We start from the raw sequence: 22,316 nt of genomic DNA, 5'->3' as shown, positions 1-22,316 counted from the left end.
CAATGGTGAGCTCGAGTCCTCGACGACAGCGACCGCAACGCTTGTTCGTCCGATCCAATCCATTTTTACCTTCGAGTTCCTTCCTCCCCTCTTGCTTCCGAATGATCTGCCAGCCATGACCTCGCTGCTTGTTTCTCCCTCGCCTCCTCTGGCTTCCCGCGCCTCCGTCCATGGCATTTCCGTCCGAAGATGCCGATTTGCGCTCAGGTTTCTACAGCACCGCGTCGATTGCTCGCCGCGACGGGAGAGGAGTAGAAGCTACTTCTGTGCGGATTTGCGTCAGGACTTCACATTTTCAGGAGGGTTTTTGAAAGATTTGAGCTTGGTGAGTAAAGGGCGGAAAGGGCCCTCGGTTAGAGCTAACCAGGGTTTTGGTTTCAACGGTGTCGGCGGCGGCGGCGGCGGATGGGACAGGAGCTCCACCACAAGGGTGTTGGGCAATTTGACTTTGGCTATTGGGCTGACATACCTGACCATGACGGGGCAGCTTGGTTGGATCTTGGATACTATCGTTTCCATCTGGGTAAGGGAAAGGTTTAATCTGGTTCTTGTTCCATTTCTTTTTCCCAGCATTTTAGTTGGTTGGTATTTCATACGATTTAAGCAATCTTTTGCTCTTCCTACTACTACATGCAGTCAACTAGTTGTTTTTGGCTAATTTTGTCATATAAATGTTCCTATTGACCATAGAATGAATTAATTCACTATCATCATCAAGTAGCTAGTGTTTGTCCCAACTATATATTTAGCCAACTAGATGAATCTTATTTCTCCATTGAGTTATATGCAAATAACAATAGAGTGAAATAACTGGTTGTGTTTAAATTTTTTTTTCAGGTAGGGGTAAGGTAAGATTTATATGTTCTTTTAGTACAACAAACAGCATCTTGTGTATAACATCTTTAGTTTTCAGTGTTTCTTTTGATTGAGGTGGTTAGATATGTAATGAGATTCTCAAGTTCATAATTTTCCATTTTAAGAAAAGGGAAAAGTAGATGAACTAACTCTGGTTCCAACCAGTGTTGTAACCAAACTCAAGAGATTTGTGTGCAGCAGATAGTTGCTAAAGTTTTGAAATTTTGACTAACATAGATTGTTTGCTCAGATTCGACCAAAAGGATCCATAGCTCACTGGATTTTAAATCTGTGGTTTCTTAATCTGAGTCAGTGATATGCTCTGTGATGATGTCTTAGGTTACTGGTTACATGATTCTGAAAGCTGTGGGCACTTTGACTTTTCTCAAAGCATGAATTGGTGGAATCCTCGGGCACTGAGCCAACTCTTTTATTGAAACACAACTTTTTATCAATTGAATTACTGGGAAATTATACCAAACCGAAGTTGCTTGTTGGTTATTACTCTAGGCAAACCTACCTTCTACCCAAAGCAGTATTAGCAGGACTTTCTTTTATTTTCCTTTGCATTGTATCAAAACCTCCTTTATGGAGCTTACTAGGAAGACTAGTTTCAATGAAGACCTATTGCATTTCACTTGTCCTTTCATTTTATCTTGAGTATCTTTTAAATCTTTTTTTACAAGTTTCTGAATATATCACTGAATGTGTACATGCCAACAGCTCCTTGCAGTGCTGTTACCTATCATAGGTTTGGGCGCTTTCTTCTGGTTTGCTGGGCGTGACATAATTCAAAGCAGTGTGAGTACATTAAGTTAAATAAAAAGAAAAAAAAATCTTTGTAATACTCTCCTCTGTGTTCAGTTGCTGTTATATTAGATAACACAAGGATGCCATTCGGTTACTAGCTTTAATGCTCTATTGTCATTCTGTCTATTACTTTTTAGTTTGCTTTGAATAGCTTGAACATTGGAATTATGATCACTCAATGAAGGTTTGACATACAAAGCAATCATTCTTTTAAGTTTCAATCCTGTACTGCTAATAGACATCTAAGACTTGAAATTTACCTTTCAAACACTTGATAATTTCATTTTCTGATAGTTTGTCTGGAGCTGACTTACATCTTTCCATTTCCATGCACAGTGTCCCAACTGTGGAAATGAATTTCAGATTCTGAGGTAAGCATACCAATGATTCTCTACATTACATTTATTTGATATAGTGGCTAAAGTACAATATGTTTTCCTTCTAGGTCTGCTACCAATGATGACCCACAACTGTGCCCATTCTGCAGTCAACCATTCTCTGGTACTCAACTATCTTAAATTTAAAGATTTATTTGTGTGATCGATTAAGTTATGATCATAGATACTTCTTTTCTTTTCTCTTTTCTACCTTGGGGTTGTTATTCAAGAAATCTATCTTTCATGTAACCAGGAACATTTCCCTCTAGAAATTCCTATTTAATTACAACACTTTGATATTTACTTGTTAGTTATCTTCCTATCTACAATTAGAATGTGAGTTTTCAACCTTATAGAGCAGTGAGCTCAGCATTTCTTGGCCATTAAATGTAAATTTTCTAGTAATTCTTTCATGGTTGTTTCAGACAAACAAACCTAACTCTGTATCCTGGTCTTTCATTGAAGTACTTTTGTGCGTGATTTAGAAAGATAAGACATGCTTTATCTGTGATTGTAGTTCAGGGTGACATATTTGTAAGAGAACCTTCAAGATTCTCATCTAATCGTCCAATAAGTTATCGACGATCCTTCAATGGATTCTCAGCTCGAAAGGAGACAGGTACTTGATGCCTCATATCTGCAGTTTCTCAATTAATAACAATTTACTACGAGCTCTTTCATCAGTGAGTTGTGTCTGTCCATAGAACATTTTACAATTTGTAACATCAGCAGGTAAAGCCTCTTCTGCTGCAGTCGTCGACATTGAAGCAGATGTTAAGGACATTGACTGACTTGTTTCCCAAATACAACAAAAGTGGTCACGCCTCTACTAGTTCTAGCTGTGTAAAGTGCTTTCTGGCATTCCTGAAGCTTTTAGAATATGGCCAATAATTGGAGGTATTAAGTAGCATCGAAATTGTTTTTTTTTTTTCATTTTTCTTTTTGTGTATTTTGGATATATTTTAAGGATATTTTTGACCTTCTTTGGGCCAGGTAACGCCTTCACTTCAATTGCAACAAGCTTGAATAATTCCCTGGCTCAACTTAGTAAACAATGTGATTTAGACTGCACTTGGATCAGATGAGCTTTCAGACTCTGCTCCTCAACCTGATGATTAGACCAACAAATCAAGGAAGAAAAAAAAAAGCAAACGTACATTAATTAACCACAATAACAGATTAGATGGTAAAACTATGTGGTACTTTACATGAAGAGAAGACATGTAAGTGAGCAGATGGCAACACTCTTGGAGAAGAGTTCTCTCTCTCTTCACAATCTGTTTAAGCTCCAAAAGCTCTGCTGATGCTTCCTGCAATCATCATTCCATTTGTATGAATTCCATAGCATATCGTATTAATTATATTAGAGTAATAAATAACTCACAGTGTGAGAGATTCTGTTCATTGTGGTTCTCGTCATCAAAGCTAATTCTGTCGCGTAGCGCAGAGACAACGAGAAAGGATGGAGATGGACCTGCAGATTTGATTAATGAATGAAGGGATTCATTCCTGAATTAAACTTGGAGAAAAATGGAGAATGAACCTTAGCTCCATCAGTTAAGGGAACCCTACAGACAGATGCTTGCAAGCAGTCTTTGGTGGCTGTGAGGGCATTGGAATGCTGCTGGGACATGCTGTTCCATTCTTCCAAAACCTTCAACTACAAAACCATTTTAAATAGAATTAATGTCTTTGTTTTTTTGTTTTTTGTTATGGAGGTTCTGTGACTCTCACATGGAGAGGTAGGAAAGTAGTAAGCTTGAGATGCAGCTTGTTCTTCTCCATCTGCAGCCTTTTGATTAAGACTCTGGCTTGCGCATTTGATAGTAGCAGCCATGCAGTTAATAGATTGGCCTGGACTCAGCCGTCTTCTCGATCATTAATTCTGGTTTCAATTTTAGCGCAGAGTGTAGAGATCATACCTCAGCTCGTGTCGTCTTGATGAGATAGGTGCGATCGGATCGAGCATTCGTCCATCGCCACTGGATCAGGCGGTTGCTCGTCAGCTTGAGTTGGTGCCAAGCTTCATCCTTTGCTCTGTTCTTCTTCAATCCAGAACTAGTCGGAGAAGAAGAAGGAGGAGGAGAGGAAGGAGTGGTGTTCTCTAATTTCCACTTGCGCCGGAACAAATCCAGTCCCAGACTGATAAAAGAGCCGTTGCTCTTTCCTTTGGCGGCTCTCGGCTCAGGCGAGGCACTCCCGGAGCGCCTCCCTTGCGACAGGGAATTCGACGGGGCTGCCGTCGGACTTGAGTCGGAGCTGAGGAGGTGGAGGCCGAGGTCGCTGGTTTTGCCGCGCCGGGCGCTGAGCGAGCGCGAGCAGAGGGCGGAGGAGGGAGTCAGGGCGGCGCCGGCGCACGCTGTGGAGCGGGTGGATTTGGGGGAGGGAGGGAGGTGGAGGTGACGCATCGATCCGCCGACGATCGTCGGAGAACGGCTTCCCTTGGGGTCTTGCTTCTTCTTGATGCTCCTCTTGTCGACCTCCGAGTAGCTCCTCTGGCGGAGTATGGATCGCGGGGAAGAGGATCCGGCGGGGTGAAGGGTCCGGTGGAGGTCGCGGAGGCGGTCGTGGGTGAGGTGGTCGGCGAGGGAGAGGGACGGTTGGGATTGGGATCGGTTGGAGGAAGGCCAGAGGACAGCGAAGGCAGGAGAATCCCTGCGCTTCGGGGAGGCGTCGTAGATCGATGAGCGGCGGCGGTCGGAGGCGGTGGGGGAGGACGAAGGGGAGGGGAGGGGGTGGGATTTGGCCACCCTCCGCGGCGGCGTGGGCTTCTCCATGAGATAAGGAGGAGGAGAGATTTGAGGTTCAAATATAGTGAGATGGGATGGTGGGGCGGCGGCAGAGTAGAGGAGGAAAAGGTCGCCGACGGGCGGCAGTTAGCGGTCGCCGGCGGTGTCGCTGACAAGACGCGGGTTGGAACGGGAGATATGGACGGAGTCTGCATGCCGGCTTCTGCTTGTCCTACGAGGTCGACGCTGCATAAATAAACCCTTTTCCACTTTAAACACCTTAATTTGAAATATTACATTTAAGTTCGTATGATAAAACTTTCTTTACATCAATTTATGAAATACAAATAATGAAGGCCTTAAATTAATAAATATATTTTAAATCCAATTACTGTCTGATCTGTTCAAAAGTTGAAGAAGAGATGGATGCTGGAGACATGATGCTCCTGTTGATATATGGAATAGTTGTTTGGTCGGAAGTTCATTGTTTATTTGTTCAATTGATGGGCCGAGCGGGATAGTCGTTCGGTCGGAAGCCATTGTCCATATGCTCGATTGATGAGCCGAGCGGGATAGCCGCTCGATGGGTAGGTCACTATCTGCGTGCTCAGTTGATGTTGAGTCTGCTGCTAGTCCGAACGGAGAAGCCGCTCGGCTTGACTTCTACGCGTCCTTTGAACGTCGGGTTGATTACTCCCTATGTCGAAGATGGTGGATCAGTGCTTCATCTCCGATTGGCGTATAACTCACCTGACCGACCTACACCGTCCACCCATTGATCCACTTGACTTTGACCTCCACAATGACAGCAGGATAAAGCTCCTCGTCATCATCGCATCACTGTCTAAATTAGTTGTTTAAAAACATGAGAGAAATTGTATCGAAAAACTATTCCCACAATAATTTCTTCCTATAATTTCTGCCCCACAAAACAGCGTATTGCAGCGCCTGTAGTCTTCCTCTGGTGTAGAAACACAAGTAAATAACGAGGAAACTGCAACTAAAGCATCTTCACATCGATGTATTACATTAGCCTGACCACTGCACAAATGGTAGACACAATCGGCCATGTAAATTAGCATCAAATTGCAAACCATGAAGCAAAAGTGTGAGAGATTGTTGATGTTGGCCATCAAATTGCCTACCGAACAGTCGCATCTCTAACTTTGGTTTGACATGCCTCGCCAAGTTCTTGTGTTCTCCTGGTTGCTCCCGTCTCGAAAAGGCTCACTATAGTACTAGTGTCAGCTTGGCTGGCAGTGGATGGCTCTTCGTCCCGCTCTGGCTGGATGTTCAAATCAATCTGGGGAATCTTGATGGGCAGCAATGGAGATGTTTCCGCGTTGACGTTCATCGTTGCTCTCTGAGACGCAGTCTCGTCACTTGGAGGATTGCTATTCCCTGCTTCTGGTAAAACCTTGGGCAGTCGGATGGTTGTTAATGGTTGCTTCTCTGAAGTTTCAAGCTCCTTCTCAGACTGACGCTTTTCCCGCCTTGATTCGAGTGTTTTGAACCTGCGTCTCACAGTGAGGCAGACGTTGCACGTGCAATCCGGCTTGTGCTTGGGGCCCTGCCCGCTAGGAGGCTGTATGCAGACGATGCATGAACAGCCGGGCTTGTGCCGAGGGTGCTTCGTTGTTGGTTGGAATGCAGGAAGGTTTTTGCTGATAGCGAGACTCACAAGTGTGTCGAGACGATCTGAGGCTTGGACGTTGTCCTTTTGTGCATTTGCCTTGCTCCTCTTGGAACCAACTGCCATCACGTTGGAAATTCCAACATAAATATCAGCACAATTAACTATATGTATCTTATAGAGATGTTCACAAAATCGCATACCAACTTCAGCACTAAACATATATTGTGATTAATAGGGGACACAAGAAAATATATGATGACAAATTGGAAGGGGCAACCTTAGGACCACAAAACGATATTTATTATTTTACCACACCTGTTTTACAGGGTATCGTGTCTGCTATTGACTCTGAGTCCAACTCCTGAGGGCAAGCTGACCTGGGCGCAAGTTAATTAAGAGAATTTAGCAACAGTTGAGATGCTACACATTTTAGTGGAGTTCAGTTAGACAAATTTTGGAATGAATTTTTTAACGATAATTTCAAGCAAACCATTTACGATCTGGTATTTGATTTTACTATATGTGCCAGAATGAATACCCAGCTTGATTTGAAGTGAAGTATGACATCTTCCCGAGTATAGGCGCTTCCTGTTCAAGACAAAAGAAAATGGTCTATTTATGCATAATAGCAAACAAGGCCAAACGGTTTAAAGGAGGGTCTACGTTAAGCAGGACAGATGGAGAGCAGTGTCAAAACGAGGGCAAAAAAAAAAAACAAAATGCTTTTCATTTGTCAGTGCCATCTTGAGAATGAATGCAATAAAAGATCCTCCAGTTATACAATTAAGCGAACCTACTGTATTAACATTAAATTAGTGTAGGTGTAATCAAGTTATTGCTGCAATTACAAAATGACTTGAAAACAACAATAAAGATTATAACTGCCAAATGATTGTTTTTTTTATATCTTGCTCAGCATAGGAGACGTAAATCTGTGAAGCATGAAGCACGGATTTGTATACAACCAACACTTGAAAAGACGGAAGGATATCTCATACAGAAAGCAAAAAAATGCTTCTTAAAATAATATAATAGATCATGTGTAACAGCATCAGGGCAAATATAGAATATTGGAAGGGAGATTTAAAAGCAGCGCCTTTGAACTATGAAATTAAAAGCCAAATTCAGTCTCATAATTGACATAATGGAGTGAATGATAAAACTGACAGAGGAAAGGATATAGTTTAATTGTACTTCTTTAAACTATCGTCATTTTATAGCTATTGACCATTTATGTGTCTGTTAACACTGTCTCACGGAGTATTAGAAAGAACTGGCATAACTGGCAATTCAGGTAATTAATGATTGAACTAGGTTTGTTTATTTTCACTGGATGAAATGAGAGTAAATTAGAAAAATAAAAGTATCCAATTAGCCAAAACTATCTGTATTCAGCAGCACTTAAACCTTATAAAAGAAGTGCTAAATTGTTCAAATTTTGCAGATTGGATAATGGCTGATTTAAGCAAAGAGAGATAGAAACAAAGACCTCTGTCATCCAAACCTAATATTTTGTAACTTGTGACAGAATCTAAAAAGTTAAAAATCACCAAAGTCATTAAGTGTAGCATAAATGATAAGCTAAGTTATTCACCTCATATTCCTCAAACTCATGGCCTTCAATAACGACGACACTAGGAGAAGAATTTGGAGGTGGGTGGAGCAACTTTTGAGCTTCTTCCCATGTTAATTTCAGTTCCATGGACTCTTCATTTTCGATTCTTAGGCGTTTATTCTTTGAGCCAAGTGTTTTTGCTTTCCTTTTGCTAGGAACTGGTGGTGACCTGGCAATAGACCAATCCTTATGTATAGGCTGGGTAGATTGATCTGCTGCATTGTCCAAATCTGACAATCATAAGGTACTTTAAATTCAAATGAAACATTTAGAGTGGGATCCCCAACATTGTTCTTATTACCTTCTGGTGGTGATGAGAAATCGTTGCCAGGATTATGTGTTTTAGGATCCTGCAGGTTACGAATTTTGGCTTCGGACTTGAAGATGTATGTCAAAATTTCAGTAAATTTATGTTATTGCAATACCTATGTAAGAAATAATATAAAAGATGTTTCTTTAAAGTAATAGTTACAGCAATGAAGAATACTGGCCCTGTCAGTATATGTAAGTGTAAATTAAAATATTATTTGCTCCTTCACCTAAACAACTCAGTAGCTAAACAATCTGTTCTTCTCAGTCTTAACAGCATAGATATCCTATATGTGATGAAACGCATGTCAGATGAATATTGGGTCCTACAATATTGTGAAGCGTTGGCTTTATGATCCCTAGCTATTTTTTCGCTTTTTTCATTTTTGTGTAGGACTGCATTGTTTGGTAAAGTGAAGCCAAAGTTGTGATTCTTTTAAAGCAAAAAGAAACACCATCTAACAAAAACCAAATTCAAGTGGGCATTGACATACATTTAAATGGAAGGTTCTAGGAGCAGAGAAGCAAAGCATGAGAAATTTCTACACAGTGACACATAAAGAACACAGGATAGTCCCATTTCCAGACCTAAATAAATTCTAGCTGAGTAATTGACCAGCCAACCTGTTCATTAGAGCTGCAAGAAGCCTTTCTAAATCCCATGACCAGCTTTCCTTCTGGATCTATCCTACTAAATGTAACTGCAAAAATACATTGTGTTTGAAACATAAAGAATAGTCCCAGTTATAAACTTACACTTCTATGTATATCCCGCAAAGCCTTCATATATGATTATGAAGTTCAAAATAATATTCATAAAGTATAAACTAAACTAAAACCGTTATGAGAAACATCTTCCGTAACTTAATATCTATGTCAGGATGACTAGAGATACAAGAGGTTAATTAAACTAATGTTGTGTTTCCAGCAATAAATGGTAAAGAGTTAAGGTCAAATATGATAAAAGAAATATGTATCCATTGGTGTTCAGGACTCATACTGATTATCTAGAAGAAAGACTGGAAGCAACTAATAGCCTCTTTGCTAAGTAAGAGATTAGCTGTTCTTAAATCAACTAGAACAGTACCTGTGTCACCTGCTTGCAGTTGCATTGCCTGAATACAAGGTGTAACCCCCTCCAATACATACATCCTGCTGTTGTTGTTAGGCCAAAATCGAAACTGGAATGTCCAACTCCTTCCACTTGTATCCTGTACTTTTAATGGAAGTCCTTCAGGCTGAGAAATTGTGGGGAAGTACACCTGTGTAAAAACATAGTCCATAAGAAAACTCACCTAGAATGATAGAGACATAAATAGTACCCTATCATACAAAAGAATTAAGTTACAAGCATCAAGATAGTGAAACTCAATGAGTTGGCTAGACATGTATCATCCATGCAAAGTTGAAACCTTTATAACCATTTAAATTCCAAAGAGCTACAGAGCACAATTTGAAAATTAACTATTTAACAGAGGTACTCAGATATTCATAGTCCAAACCCAAGAAAATTTATAAGTAGACAAAATACAAACTCTATGATAAGCGATTCAATCACTTGATGAGAATGACAATCCGCTATCCTAATTAAATTTAATCAATATCACCTTTATTTGAGAATCAATTATTCTTGTGAACATTAACTTTAGAAATACAAGAAGTAGGAAAATCAACTCACTAAATTCAGTGATAATGTTGCTGAATTTTCTAGTGCTAAATATTTAAAAGCTGAAGGAATCACCTCAGCACATTTCTTGGGTAACACAAGCCGTCCAATCCGAGCAACATCACTAGCAGTTAGCATCTTTTCAAACAAGGGAATGATGGCAGTTTGTCGACTTGCAATAGTTAATTAATACTTTCAGAAAATGTAATGGGAATGGAACAACATCATAAATGATAAAATCAAGGTAAGAGATGATGGCTATCCAAAATCTTTCAAACAAAGATAAAACTGAAGGATACTCTCCAGATATTTCTTGAAGCTTTTGATCTGTTATTGTAGGCCAATTTTGAGGAAGTAATTGTGTCGGTGGAAAGGCATCACCTCTAGTTCTTCCATTGCGCATTTGAACTTGCAATCCAGCTTCATTGATATGTGAAGGACAAAACTGGTTTGATAATGGAGAAGTTACTTGAGCTGGTGACTGCTTTGCTGAAAGATTAATTGGACAGCTTGCTCCATGCAATGTTGAAAAGGGAACTGGTAACCCGATAACCAGAGATGAATTTTCTTTTGAAAGAGATGGTGGCCGCAAATTGGTAGGTAGTGGTTGCAAATTGGTAGGTAGTGGTTGCAAATTGGTGGATGAATTTGGTTTTGCTTCAAATTTAAATCCAAAACTCGTTGAAGGGTCTGCAGTTACTGGTTTATTTGTAGAATTTGGATCATTTTCTCCTATGCAAGACATGAATTTGACAAAATATCAAGCTTACTCGCTATAATATTTGTCGTAAGAAGGAAATCACTCCAAACCTGTATTCCCATCAGCATATCTATCTTGTGGAATGCTATTAATGCTTCTAGAAATTATTCTCTTGGGCTCATAGTTTTTTTCATGCGCTGATATATAGTGCCGCCTTCCAGTTGCCAACCTTTCAATAGTACAAGGTCTATCAAATTCATATGATAGTCTTTGTTGCAAATCAGACTGCATATTTGTCATAGTCCACATATGTGGAGCTTGACGCCATTGCCCATAAGATGGGGTGGCAACTGATCTCCAGGTTTTAGTTGGTGAATCTCTTCTTTCCAAGGCATGTTGCATAAGCATAGGAGGAGGAGAAATCTGATTTGGCCCCTAAAAACATAATAGTAGAAATAAAATCATGGAGTAAAATTTGAGTCAGCTAAATACAACAATTGATGAACTTCTAACCTGCAAGTAGACAACAATAGAATCACATCACACTAATTTAACCAAATTAAGGAATTTATACCAAGTGCTTTCACTTTTGGAGAGAAAACAGCCAAGCAATTACATCATTACAGAGTTTTTCAGTTAACCGCACAAAGTCTCAATTTAGTTACAAACTCGTATACCATCATACTGTCCATTAGAAAATTGTAGACCAACAAAAGTTCCTAAGAGAAAAAAAATTCTAGAGAAAGACTAAGAAGGTTTTGAATATATGATACATAGTGATACAATCAACTAATTTAATACTGCACTGAATAGAAGAATGGGATAGTCAAACAGTCAAAGTATTGCATGATAGTGATAGAATAACGATTTTTGAGTATACAGGTCACCTTTACAACAGATTTATTGGCGCATGCAAGGCACTCAACTCCTCCAGCATCAAGATAAACATAAGTCTGAGCCGACACTATACAACCGCAATGCAGCCGCTGCAAATAGGACAATTAATGGGTATACAACACAGCCCAGAAACGACGATTTTGCTTTCATGTGAGTACAGAGTAGCACGCTAACAAGACTAGTTAGAATCAAAACAGAGTTCCTATCTTACCTTGCCACATGTCTCACAGTTTCTCCAACCAGTGACACCGGAATGAAACGTCTCGCAGAAAGTCCCTTGCTCAAATGCGCATCTACAGTAGAAAAAGATGTATGAATGTAATCCAATATATGAGGGGCAAATTGATTAGAGAGAAAGTTAGAAGCACGATAGTATTTTCTATACGTATATCAATATAAAATCACAAGACAAAAAATGTCATCCGTTCGCATCTTTATCCACGATAATTCATGTAGCATTAAACATTAAAAAACATATCTTTTAAAAAAAAAGTCAAACATGTAGTCGCAGTAGTAGAACATCAATTCAACAAACGTGACGCACATGGTACAAATAGAGGAATAGAAAATTCGAAGGAAAGAACAACATCATCCGACCCGATCGATCGCTGGAAAATCAAATCCGAGGACCGCAACACCCGAATCCCAAATGAACCGACTCATTTATACGAACTCGGAAAATAAACGTTTTTTTTTAGTAAAAATAGGTAAGTAGTGAAAGAACGTTTTGGAAGGGGAGGTCCGTACGAGCAGCGGCTGCAGAGTTCAGCGATCTCCCCGGAGCGTAGGCACCACCCTTTATTCCTCCGCGAAGGGTGGTCCGATACAGTTTCCTTGCATTGGGAGTTGAAGCAGATCTTGGCCGCTGACGGCGCCGCCGCGGACGCCGGATTAGGAGCAGACGAAGACATGGCGACAAGGAAACGGAGATACAGATTGAAAACCCCCAAACCCTACCCTTTGAACAGGCAATCAGGAGCGACGAAGCCTCGATCGGAAGCCATGAAAGCGGGGAACGAGGTATTGAGCGACTTCGGTCGAAGGAGCGACGCGGGAGCGATCGAGGAGGCGAAGGAAGTGGAGACGCAGACAGAGACACGTGACGTAAAATACTACGTGACTCGAGGCCGTAAATAAACCTAGTTCGTGTTGAGGAAAATTGCACTTCACCCCGATAGTTTACATTTTTCCGAAATATTCTTAAACTTTTGAAAACTCCAAGATGGCACCTAATGATGAAATAACACACAAGTTTTTGGATTCAATTGAAACATTCTAAAATTTAATGGCTCAAATGAAAGTTTGATCGATCCAATCAATCGAGTGTCGCGCATCGACACTGCCCTAATTTGTCGCGGCGACCTCTCAGTTGTTTCTCGCCTCCCTCCCGCCATGAGTCTCCTTCTCCATCCGCACTCGCGCCTCCCTGCCCGTCGATTTGGGGTTCCCTTCTCTCGCTCCTCTCGTTCTCCTTCATGCCTGAGCTTTGCATCCGCTAGGCATCTTCTCCCATTTGGATCGATTTGTTCCTTCTCAGTCAAATTCCTCGCCTTTTTGAAGTTAACAAAGCCCTATGCGCTAACATGGTTCCTAACTTTGCAGATCGGTCCTTCCCTTTCTGCAGGATAAGGCGAAGTTCTATCGCGAACTCGAGGCTGCCGTCGATGTCGTGGAGAGAGCTTGCCGCCTCTGCGTTGATGTAGGCTTCTTTCTCTTGTCACTAAAAATTACGTGGATCAGACTACTTGGAAGGACAAAATCGAATTTTTAGGCATTTACTCAAACTACGTGCGTTATCATCAGGTGAAGAAGTTTTTGCTCTCCAATGACGACCGTATTCTCGAAAAGAATGATCAGACGCCTGTAACAATTGCAGACTTCAGTGTGCAATCTTTGATCAGCTTGGGTAATTCCGTTTTCTGATTCACCTTACAAATTTTTAGTTTCGTCCGTTCTTTATAATCTTTACTGAAGATAATGGTTAAGAAGGTTATGAGTTTTGCCAGAACTGAAGAGACTATTTCCATCTATACCATTGGTAGCTGAAGAAGACTCAGGATTTTTGAGATCGAGTTCTGCAAATTTGCAAAATATTGATGGCCATGATGGAAACTATCTTGTCAACTCAGTCCTGAATGCCGTGGTCGATAAAGCTACCGTTTCTGATGATCCATTAACTGCCAACATTGTGTTGGATGCTATTGACAGAGGGGGTATCAATGCAGTTTCTTTTGATGCACAACCGGCAACTTATTGGGTAATCAAACTTATTTGTGAGTATATGTTTTCATGCCTAACCGCTGAATATTTCTATGATTAACCCACTCATATCCTCTGGTGTAGGTGCTTGACCCCATAGATGGTACTCGTGGTTTTGTAAAAGGAAGTGATGCACTATATGTGGTATTCCTTTTTATTACTTTCTGCATTTCTTCCAAATCATTGTAATACATTCACTTGTCACCATTTCTTCGCTGTTATGTGAATTACCATGTCTGTGTTACATGTAGTATGCTGGTAGCTTGAGTTCCATTCAGTACTCGTTGTTAATGTTTCAGTATATGTATTTATATCAAATATGAGAAATGGATGCAACATTTTGCTCAACTCCAATGTAGCAGTAATCTCAATTAGGTAGTCTATACTTTGACAGTGGTCGGTAAAATTCCCTTTATTAGGCAACTTAGTGGACTAAACACCTTGATTGTTTGTTTTGTGTTAATGTATATAAGGGTGAAGAAACATTGTTAACTGACATCTCTTTTATCATTGCACCAAATTAATCAAGTCCAGAGATATTATGAACAAGCTTTTGTAATCAACTCCACTGTTAAGCTCAATAAGCAGCCCATGGTTCTTAGTTCCTAAATTGATCATCTCTGTAAATTTAGTCCACTGTTAAAACATTTTTGTGTTCATTTCTTATTCTGGATAAACATATTTCAAAATTTTCAGGTTGGTCTGGCTCTTGTAGTCAGAGGAGAAATTGTACTTGGTGTCATGGGCTGTCCAAATTGGAAAATGGATACTCATACTTCTGGGAGTCACGATAAGAAAACAGCTAAATCTGAGACAGGGATTATCATGATTGCTCATGCAGGCTGTGGAACCTGGACAAGGAGATTATCTGATGCTGCAGACAACCTTTTGATGGTCCAAGGTGGTTGGAAGCAATGCTTTGTTGATTCCTACTATACAGTGCAAGAGGCACGATTTTGCATTCCAGATAGTCAAACCTGGGATTTTATCCCGCTATCAGCTCTGTTCAGTGCCACAGTTGATGATAGTGAGTGTAGAGACAATAGCACAATACTTCTTTTGCCAACATGTTGTGGCAGGTATGTTACAATTCTTACGTTGGCAAGAAATTATTCTTTAGCCAACTAGATCTGAAGATCTAGATGAATACTAACTTTCGTATCATTGTAAATCCTCAGTTTTATTTGTCGATTTGGTTCAGCAAACAATGAGTATCTCTGCTCGTCCACTTTTTGGCTACAAAGATAATTATATTTGACAAAAAAGGAGAAGAAGAAAAGGAATTCTTGGGGGGGAGGGGAATGTAGATCACAAACCTTATGAACATTAAAGTAAACTGATCTGATTAGGATTAAGAAAAGAGACCCTTGAACCACAGAGAAGGAACATAGGGTACAATGACTATGTTCCTTCTTGAATGCAGTGTGCATATTAGGTACCATCAACAAAGGGGCGAGATACAACTAGCCAGAGAGGAAATATTTCAATTTATATGTACACACACACATATCAAATTGACTATTGGAGCATATAATATTGAATTCCATTGCATGTTCTTCATCAATATGATAATATTTTGTGTAGTTATACAGACTCCATGTAATGATTGCTAATCTCAGTGGTTGAATTCCAGGGAGATTGTCCTGCCAGTTTTGCAAAAATAATCATGTTCCCATGTTTTTTCAGCTTGTGTAAGTACCTTATGGTGGCTTCTGGTAGAGCTTCTGTTTTCCTTCAGCGAGTCAGGTCTCAAAAGGAAATTAAGGTAACTTAAGATCAATATCTGGTTTGAAGAAAAGATCGTTCAAGAAATTTATTTGTGATGAATAGTGATTGTTTCTTGCTTCTACATAGGTTTGGGATCATGCTGTAGGAGTCATTTGCATACAGGAAGCAGGAGGAATGGTGTGCTTCTCTCATCTGATTTCTTATACTTTGATGCAGTTTGTTCTTGTTGTTCTTTTAAGATATTTTATTTTCTCCACCAATTAGAATTATCAAAATTTATGTTGTCCTTTCAGAGACTAGGTAGGAATCATGGATTTCAAACTAGTATTTCATTCCTTGTGGGATCCTAGGGCAACAAAACATTCTAATTTTCTTAGTTACTGTCCTCTTTTATCGATAATTCTGTTCGTGCATACTAACGACAGCGTCTGATTAGGTTACTGATTGGAATGGGACTCGGCTAGATTTTGCAGCTGATCAAGAACATCGAAGAATCTTATATCCGTTGGGCGGTGTGCTTGCGACGAACAGTAGGTTACACAACAAGATCTTGGAGATGATCTCCTCTAATTTCTCCATAGTTTGACAATTATACCCAAGGTATAGTTTTGTTACATCTCAATATATAGAATTATGAGTGAAACAAAAACAAAGAAGTAATTTTGACAGTTAAATCATTTGTTTCTGCACTTGTTCTCCTTTCATAAGCAGCCAGTCGATGTAAACAGAGCCCTCTCTTTTTTGAATTCCATTGTCAGGTTTTAAATGTACCTTATAAAGTTCTAAAATTACCAAAATGTTAGCCTGATTTTTCCCTATGGGGCGAATTGTAAAACTTTGGGGGTATTTGAAATTAAGCTAAATTTTAGGTGTCGAAAATGAACGTTTCACCAGCTTTTAAAAACTTGGGGTGCAAAGTGAAATTTATTGGCCTATATATTTGGGTCAAATAAAATCGCCGCAAAACCCTCAGCGACCGAGCGAGCGTCTTCGTCAATGCTCTACCATGGCGGTCTACAGAGCCATAGCGCTGGATCTCACCTCTCCTGCCGCCCTCCGTCTCCTCTTGTCCCTTCCGCTTCTTTCTCTCTCTCTTCCTCCACCGTCGCGTCGAACGCTTTCACCTTCGTGCTCCGTCTCAACCTTGCGGCTTCTCCGATCTTCTTCCCTTCCTTCCGATGGATCCCATTCTACAAGGCCACTTTTTCTCTCTTCGCCTCCGTGGAAGCTCTCGCGGTTGGCAATTCCTTTGCATCTACATGGGAAAGATGTTATCTTTTCCAAGAATTGTTACTGGTAATGGTACTGAACTTTGTCGATGCAGATTAGCTAGTACTTATGTTTTTAGCTGCCATTTGTGTGTAAAGTAGGCAAGATATTTTCAGCATCTACAGATTTATTTTTTTTAATGAATTATCCTTTTGTTTTTGAGGTCGCTATTCCATTTGTTTTTCATGCTTACTGACATCTCTAGGCAATGATTTGAGATCATTTTCACACATGGAAGATCGTGATATCTGGCAGAGACTAGTTCGCAACTTTGCATCAGAGTCACAAAAAATGTGGAAAAAAAAAATTCACCACGGAAATAACAATCATAATAATACAGACCGCTCATTTCCTTGATGGATATTAGCATGGATCCAGTTCAGTAGCATTTCTGTAAGAGGAGAAGAAAATACTATAGAGTTCCCTCTTCTGTTTCAGTTCTCTGTCAAGACAGCTTCACCTTCTCAAATGGCTATTGTTTCATATGCAAGTCCACTTCTGTTAGAGAGGATATCACTGCCAGAGAAGATTGAGGTTGACCAGTGTTACCGAAGGATAGGTAAGGTTACGGTGACCTGACCAGGTCGAGGAAGATGGAGAGGCAAGTCTCAGTTTTGCCAACTAAGAGGACTTTAGCATGCCAAGCTTCAATTGCTGAGTCGTCATCTGTGCCTTGGGATTTTGAGGTACATGTTTAATATTGTCACTCCTTTATATGCATCTTAAATTTTCATTTGAATTATATGTAACACTCATCACATTCTAAACTGAAGGAGATTTCAAAAGGCTTAGTTTTGTTTTTGCTTAGATTTTGAGTTTACAGGTTAAAGTTGTTTCTTGCACTCTGGTGAAGATATTTCTGTTTCATGTAGATTGAAACTTTCAATGAGAGGGAACAGAAGCTGGCAAACTACATTCCAGTGTTTGCGATGCTTCCAGTGAGTCAACTCTTTCTCAGAGAGTTCATTACACTAACAATGACCACAAACCCTTTGATCAGAAAATTTTCCAGCAGTTAGTTGTCATTTTCCCAGATGACAACCTATTGCACAAACCGGAAGCTTTGAGGCGGCAGTTGCAGAATCTCCGTGCGGCAGACATTTACAGAATATGGTGGATGTATGGTGGGGCATTGTGGAAGGCAAGGCTCCAAAGCATTAGGACTCAAGTGCCTACAGAGACCTGTTCCAAATGGTTCACGAAGAAGACCTCAAGATGCAGGCCATCATGTCATTCCACCAGTGCAGTGGCAACATCGGCGATGACGTGAACTTTCCAATACCAGAATGGATTCATTGGCGTATCGCTGACACAAACCCTGACATTTATTACACTAACAGTTGCAGCACAAGGAACAAAGAGTGCCTCACCATTGGAGTGGATGAGCAGCCCATATTCAGTGGGCGCACTGCTGTGGAGGTTTGAGATGTAAACTAGCATTCTCTTAGTGTACATAAATGAATTAAAGATGAAGTGATAGAAGACAATAAAATGAAGAATGATGTCCACCAATTTGAGTCTTTGAAGTTTATGCAGAAACTGTGTATTTTCTTTTGATTTTTGCAGCTTTACAGTGACTTCATCAAGAGCTCTAGAGAAAATATGGCAGATTTCTTGGTTTCTGATATGATAAAAGACATTGAGGTGGGTTTTGGCCCTGCTGGAGAATTGAGGTACCCTTCGTATTCTGAGGCACAGGGAATGGGTTTTCCCAGGCATTGGAGAGTTTTAGGTACCTTACCATGAATAGTTGTAATGCAAATATGTTACTCATCCAATTGATAAGAATCAAAACTGAAACAAAATAACTTGGTAAACATCATTACTGAAAAAACAAACTTGTGCATTGTTATGATAAATACATGTAGGACTTCAAAATTGCTACAACAAAGGCAGGAGACTCTGAATGGAACTTGCCAGATGATTCAGGAAGATATAATGACAAACCAGAGTCCACAAAGTTCTTTGCTGCAAATGGGACATATCTCACTCAACAAGGACAATTCTTCCTAACATGGTGTACTGAAACAAGTTGATCATGCATGGAGACCAGATCCTTAATGCAGCAAACCAGGCCTTCCTGTAGGATCGCAAACCACGTCTTCCTGTAGGATCGAAAGAGTGCGATAGAGAGGGAGAGAGCGGAAAAATAGAAAACATAATTCAGTTACTTGGTTCGAAGCCTAGATTGACTCCTACTCCAAAGATCGCGATCCTTGATCGTATCGATGGACAATCCACTAAAATTCTTTTTTCTAAAAATCTCAGAAAGAAGCAGTGCGTACAAATGAGTAAGATAGTAATAGCCTAATATCTTGCTAATAAATAAGTACAATTACAAGCTAGTAAAATTATACCGACTTAAGAATGAGTATGCAGTTTGTTGGCACTTCTTGAAGTAGTACCTTGCGTGTGAAGAGTAGCTGTAGCATAGACAGTAGCTTGCGCAAGATGAACTTCGGACCAATCAGATTTCGTTCCCCAATCTCGGACCTCGAGCTCATTTTTATAAGAGTCGTCGATGTTCGATCGACTGATCCTTAGGTTCGGTCGATCGAATCAGCTCCCTTTCATCTTCGTTGAGATCTGATGTTGATTCGATCTTCGACATTTAATGACAATTAAGTGTTCGGTCGACCGATCCCCTTGTTGGGTCGATCGAACAGATCCTTCCCTGTTCGCCGAGATTTGGAATTAATGCCCCATTAAGTGATGATTGTTTAGTCGACCGATCCAATCAGTCGCTCTTCCTTCTTTGCTTCTGCTCGATCTGAACTGTACTGAGTCATTAGGGTTCAGTCGACCGATCCTCTAGTTCGGTCGACCGATCCTCTAGTTCGGTCGACCGATCAAGCTTTGATCGGACCCTGCTCTGTTTTGGTCTGAGCTAATATTTGCTCTGAGTTGGCATTGTTTGGTCAACCGATCATCTGATTCGGTCGACCGATCAGGCCGAACCTACAAAACAGTGTTAGGCAATAATCCTATAAAACAGATATTAGCACACTAATAATATATCTAATGTATGAGTAATAATAATAGACAATTTAATTGTCTTGATCTCAACTTGGAAACCTTCCCAGTTTCTTCAGTTGGATTAGTGACCTTAGATTGTTCCTTTCAGGAACACGATCTCACTATCGTTCCTCCAGTGGCTTACCTCAACTTACCTGCCAAACGTTGATCCTATAGATCTATTTGGACTTTATATGCTCAGTGTCTGATCGTCTGATCTATTAAGATTTTTCTTACAATATTACATTAGACAACAACAATAATAGTAATACAAAATACTATGGTAAATCTAAACTTAAATTTACCGAGATCCGTTGGTTTGGTTGATCACGCGCAGTCGACCGGAAACCATCTGATCAATCTTGCTTGGAGTTCACTCCTTGAAGATTTCTCGCTACCTAAGGTTATCTCCCCTTAGGATTTTTACCATCTGTCTTCACTCACCAGAACCTAAGGCTACCACCCCCTAAGATTTTTTCCATCTGGCTTCACTAACCAAGACTCAATATTCGGCTACTCAGAGATCATGTCCTCCAGACCTATCGAATCCATCTGGCTTTCACGAACTATCGAGATTTCCCTTATCTCAGTATTCAGCTACCCGAGATCAGGTCCTTCAGACATATCGAATCCACTTGGCTTTTCCGATCTATCGAGATTTTCCTTGCCTAGCCTGCAACTAGGACTTCTCTTGCCTAATCGTAGTTAGGACTAGTCACTCGGTTGACTTCCCATCCTTGTCTAGCCACGACTAGGACTTCCCATGATCAAGCTCCATTAAACTTACTTAAACATATTTGTCAGACATTAAAACCTTAAAGGTCGATTGCACCAACACTTCCTTGGTTGCAAACTCGAGCTTGCAGCCAAAGTATATCCTATTGCATGACTTCAAAACATTTAAGCATGGTTTTGGATTCTTCTGTTGATCGATGAATTGTGTGATGGATTCCATAAAGGTGAAGGTGTCTCGCATCCACTGGTGGTATAAAGATGATAGCCATGCGGTAGAGTTAGCTGCAGATTACTACAACCTGAACAATGGGGATGGTTATAGAACCATTGCTAGAATGCTGGCAAGGTATGATGCTGTTCTTAATTTCACTTGTGTCGAGATGAGGAATCATGAGCAGATTTGGAGAGCCAAGAGTGCACCTGAAGAATTAGTTCAACAGCTGACTGCGCACAATTAAAATGTTAATTGGATGTCTTGGAAATTATAGAGCTAACCTCAACATAATGCAAAATGTTATAATCCATTAAGTTGGTGTATAACTATCAGTTGAGATGCTTATTATATGTTTGTGACTTATGCTATTAAGTTTTATATCAATCGTGATTATAGTTATAAGACTTGTATATTTAGAGAAAACATGCTAATTAGAAGGAAGTTACAGTGTTACAACTCATTTGAGTTGATCTTAGAACATTAAAAAGCATGTCGAGTGTTGCATGGTGTGTATCAAAACTCTACCGTTCCATATTTTAGACCTTGAGTAAAAGTACATGACATGACAAAAACCTAGCTGTCTATCTTTATCAGGTGTTTTCTGCAGCATGGAGAGAAGGGATTCAGTTGGCATGTGAAAGTGCACTTAGTAGGTAAGATAGGAGAGCTTACGACCAAATATTAAGGAATTCAAGGCCAAATGTCGTAACAAATGGCAAGCCAAAGCTTCAAGACTTGTCAGAAAAATGCATGCTGATCAGGTTCACATTTTGTGTACTTCAACAACAACTAAATCATAGATTGAAGTTTTGACAGTGTGTTTCTTTACAGGATTACTGCCCAGATTCATGGAAATACTTCAATCCTATAACACCTATAGAAAGATCGAAACCAAGGATGCAAATGCGCGAAATCTTGAAATCTACAGAGCCTATGGAGCCGTATAAGTTTGATCCAGAAACTGATATGAGAGCCGGTGGTGCCTTCTCTGATATTGCCGATATCACAGATGCAGTATTGCTTATAGTAACTTCAGTACTCAAATAAGGTCAATGACTGAAACCTCCATTAAAGGAAACCTTCAACCTTCAGCATCAACAAGCAAAGAAGCGTCGATACACATGAAAATTGGCACAAAAACCTGGCAATGCTGATATCTCAAGTGAATTCAGTAATTAAGTTCATGCTCCTGAAGATTGAAAACAAATTCTGAGTACTTTAGGTTTGCTATTAAAGAACCTTTAATTCAGTGAAATTTATCTAGTGAAACTCCCCATGTAACACGAACTTGGAGATTCTGAAAGAGCACTGAGTTGATCTCTGAATACAAACACTTGCAACAAATTGTTGTTGGAGACTTGATTGAGAATAAAATGAAGAGCAGTTGACCTTAAAAGATTAGTAGCACTTGATGCTGGGCATTTATCTTGTCGTTCACAAAGTATCTTCTTATCTATTTATTTTATTTTATTTTGAGCGTCATGAATTAAAGTCAAAATGCC

General features: G+C 40.0%; 4 protein-coding genes and 1 pseudogene across 10 annotated transcripts; 3 read left to right on the top strand and 2 right to left on the bottom strand.

The window, feature by feature from the left end:
- Positions 1 to 33: 33 nt before the first annotated feature.
- Positions 34 to 3,255, top strand: LOC122055425. Of its 2 annotated transcripts, none has more exons than XM_042616861.1 (7): positions 34 to 523; positions 1,579 to 1,656; positions 2,002 to 2,036; positions 2,111 to 2,166; positions 2,560 to 2,661; positions 2,772 to 2,939; positions 3,036 to 3,255. In XM_042616861.1, the coding sequence occupies exons 1-6, from the start codon at positions 116 to 118 to the stop codon at positions 2,831 to 2,833; spliced, it is 741 nt and encodes a 246-aa protein (XP_042472795.1). In that variant the 5' UTR covers positions 34 to 115; the 3' UTR covers positions 2,834 to 2,939; positions 3,036 to 3,255. The 2 variants fall into 2 exon arrangements, with proteins under 2 accessions (XP_042472795.1, XP_042472796.1); XM_042616862.1 differs by having other exon boundaries at positions 37 to 523; positions 2,775 to 2,939.
- A 33-nt stretch (positions 3,256 to 3,288) lies between these two features.
- On the bottom strand, positions 3,289 to 5,011 carry LOC122055424 (AUGMIN subunit 8-like). Its single transcript, XM_042616860.1, has 3 exons — positions 3,586 to 5,011; positions 3,427 to 3,516; positions 3,289 to 3,352 (listed from the first exon to the last, which is right to left on the bottom strand). The coding sequence occupies exon 1, from the start codon at positions 4,817 to 4,819 to the stop codon at positions 3,959 to 3,961; it is 861 nt and encodes a 286-aa protein (XP_042472794.1). The 5' UTR covers positions 4,820 to 5,011; the 3' UTR covers positions 3,289 to 3,352; positions 3,427 to 3,516; positions 3,586 to 3,958.
- Positions 5,012 to 5,750: 739 nt separating this feature from the next.
- On the bottom strand, positions 5,751 to 12,694 carry LOC122055419 (B3 domain-containing protein Os07g0563300-like). 6 transcript variants are annotated; one of them, XM_042616851.1, is made up of 13 exons: positions 12,342 to 12,694; positions 11,806 to 11,887; positions 11,585 to 11,683; positions 10,808 to 11,132; positions 10,297 to 10,729; positions 10,073 to 10,169; positions 9,419 to 9,593; positions 8,956 to 9,032; positions 8,324 to 8,399; positions 8,002 to 8,252; positions 6,946 to 6,995; positions 6,723 to 6,784; positions 5,751 to 6,523 (listed from the first exon to the last, which is right to left on the bottom strand). In XM_042616851.1, the coding sequence occupies exons 1-13, from the start codon at positions 12,503 to 12,505 to the stop codon at positions 5,913 to 5,915; spliced, it is 2,502 nt and encodes an 833-aa protein (XP_042472785.1). In that variant the 5' UTR covers positions 12,506 to 12,694; the 3' UTR covers positions 5,751 to 5,912. The 6 variants fall into 6 exon arrangements, with proteins under 6 accessions (XP_042472785.1, XP_042472786.1, XP_042472787.1 ...); XM_042616852.1 differs by having other exon boundaries at positions 8,002 to 8,237; XM_042616853.1 differs by having other exon boundaries at positions 8,002 to 8,234.
- A 233-nt stretch (positions 12,695 to 12,927) lies between these two features.
- Positions 12,928 to 18,362, top strand: LOC122055422 (putative PAP-specific phosphatase, mitochondrial). The gene is made up of 9 exons (XM_042616858.1): positions 12,928 to 13,093; positions 13,197 to 13,293; positions 13,398 to 13,500; positions 13,601 to 13,851; positions 13,938 to 13,997; positions 14,550 to 14,932; positions 15,540 to 15,618; positions 15,708 to 15,758; positions 16,018 to 18,362. The coding sequence occupies exons 1-9, from the start codon at positions 12,987 to 12,989 to the stop codon at positions 16,165 to 16,167; spliced, it is 1,281 nt and encodes a 426-aa protein (XP_042472792.1). The 5' UTR covers positions 12,928 to 12,986; the 3' UTR covers positions 16,168 to 18,362.
- Positions 17,395 to 18,362, top strand: LOC122055426 (annotated as a pseudogene).
- Positions 18,363 to 22,316: the final 3,954 nt, after the last annotated feature.

The sequence above is a fragment of the Zingiber officinale genome, chromosome 3B (assembly GCF_018446385.1).
Source record: "Zingiber officinale cultivar Zhangliang chromosome 3B, Zo_v1.1, whole genome shotgun sequence".
Taxonomy (NCBI): domain Eukaryota; kingdom Viridiplantae; phylum Streptophyta; class Magnoliopsida; order Zingiberales; family Zingiberaceae; genus Zingiber; species Zingiber officinale.
The sequence above is the reverse complement of the archived record's forward strand: the minus strand, read 5'-3'. Positions and strand labels throughout refer to the sequence as shown.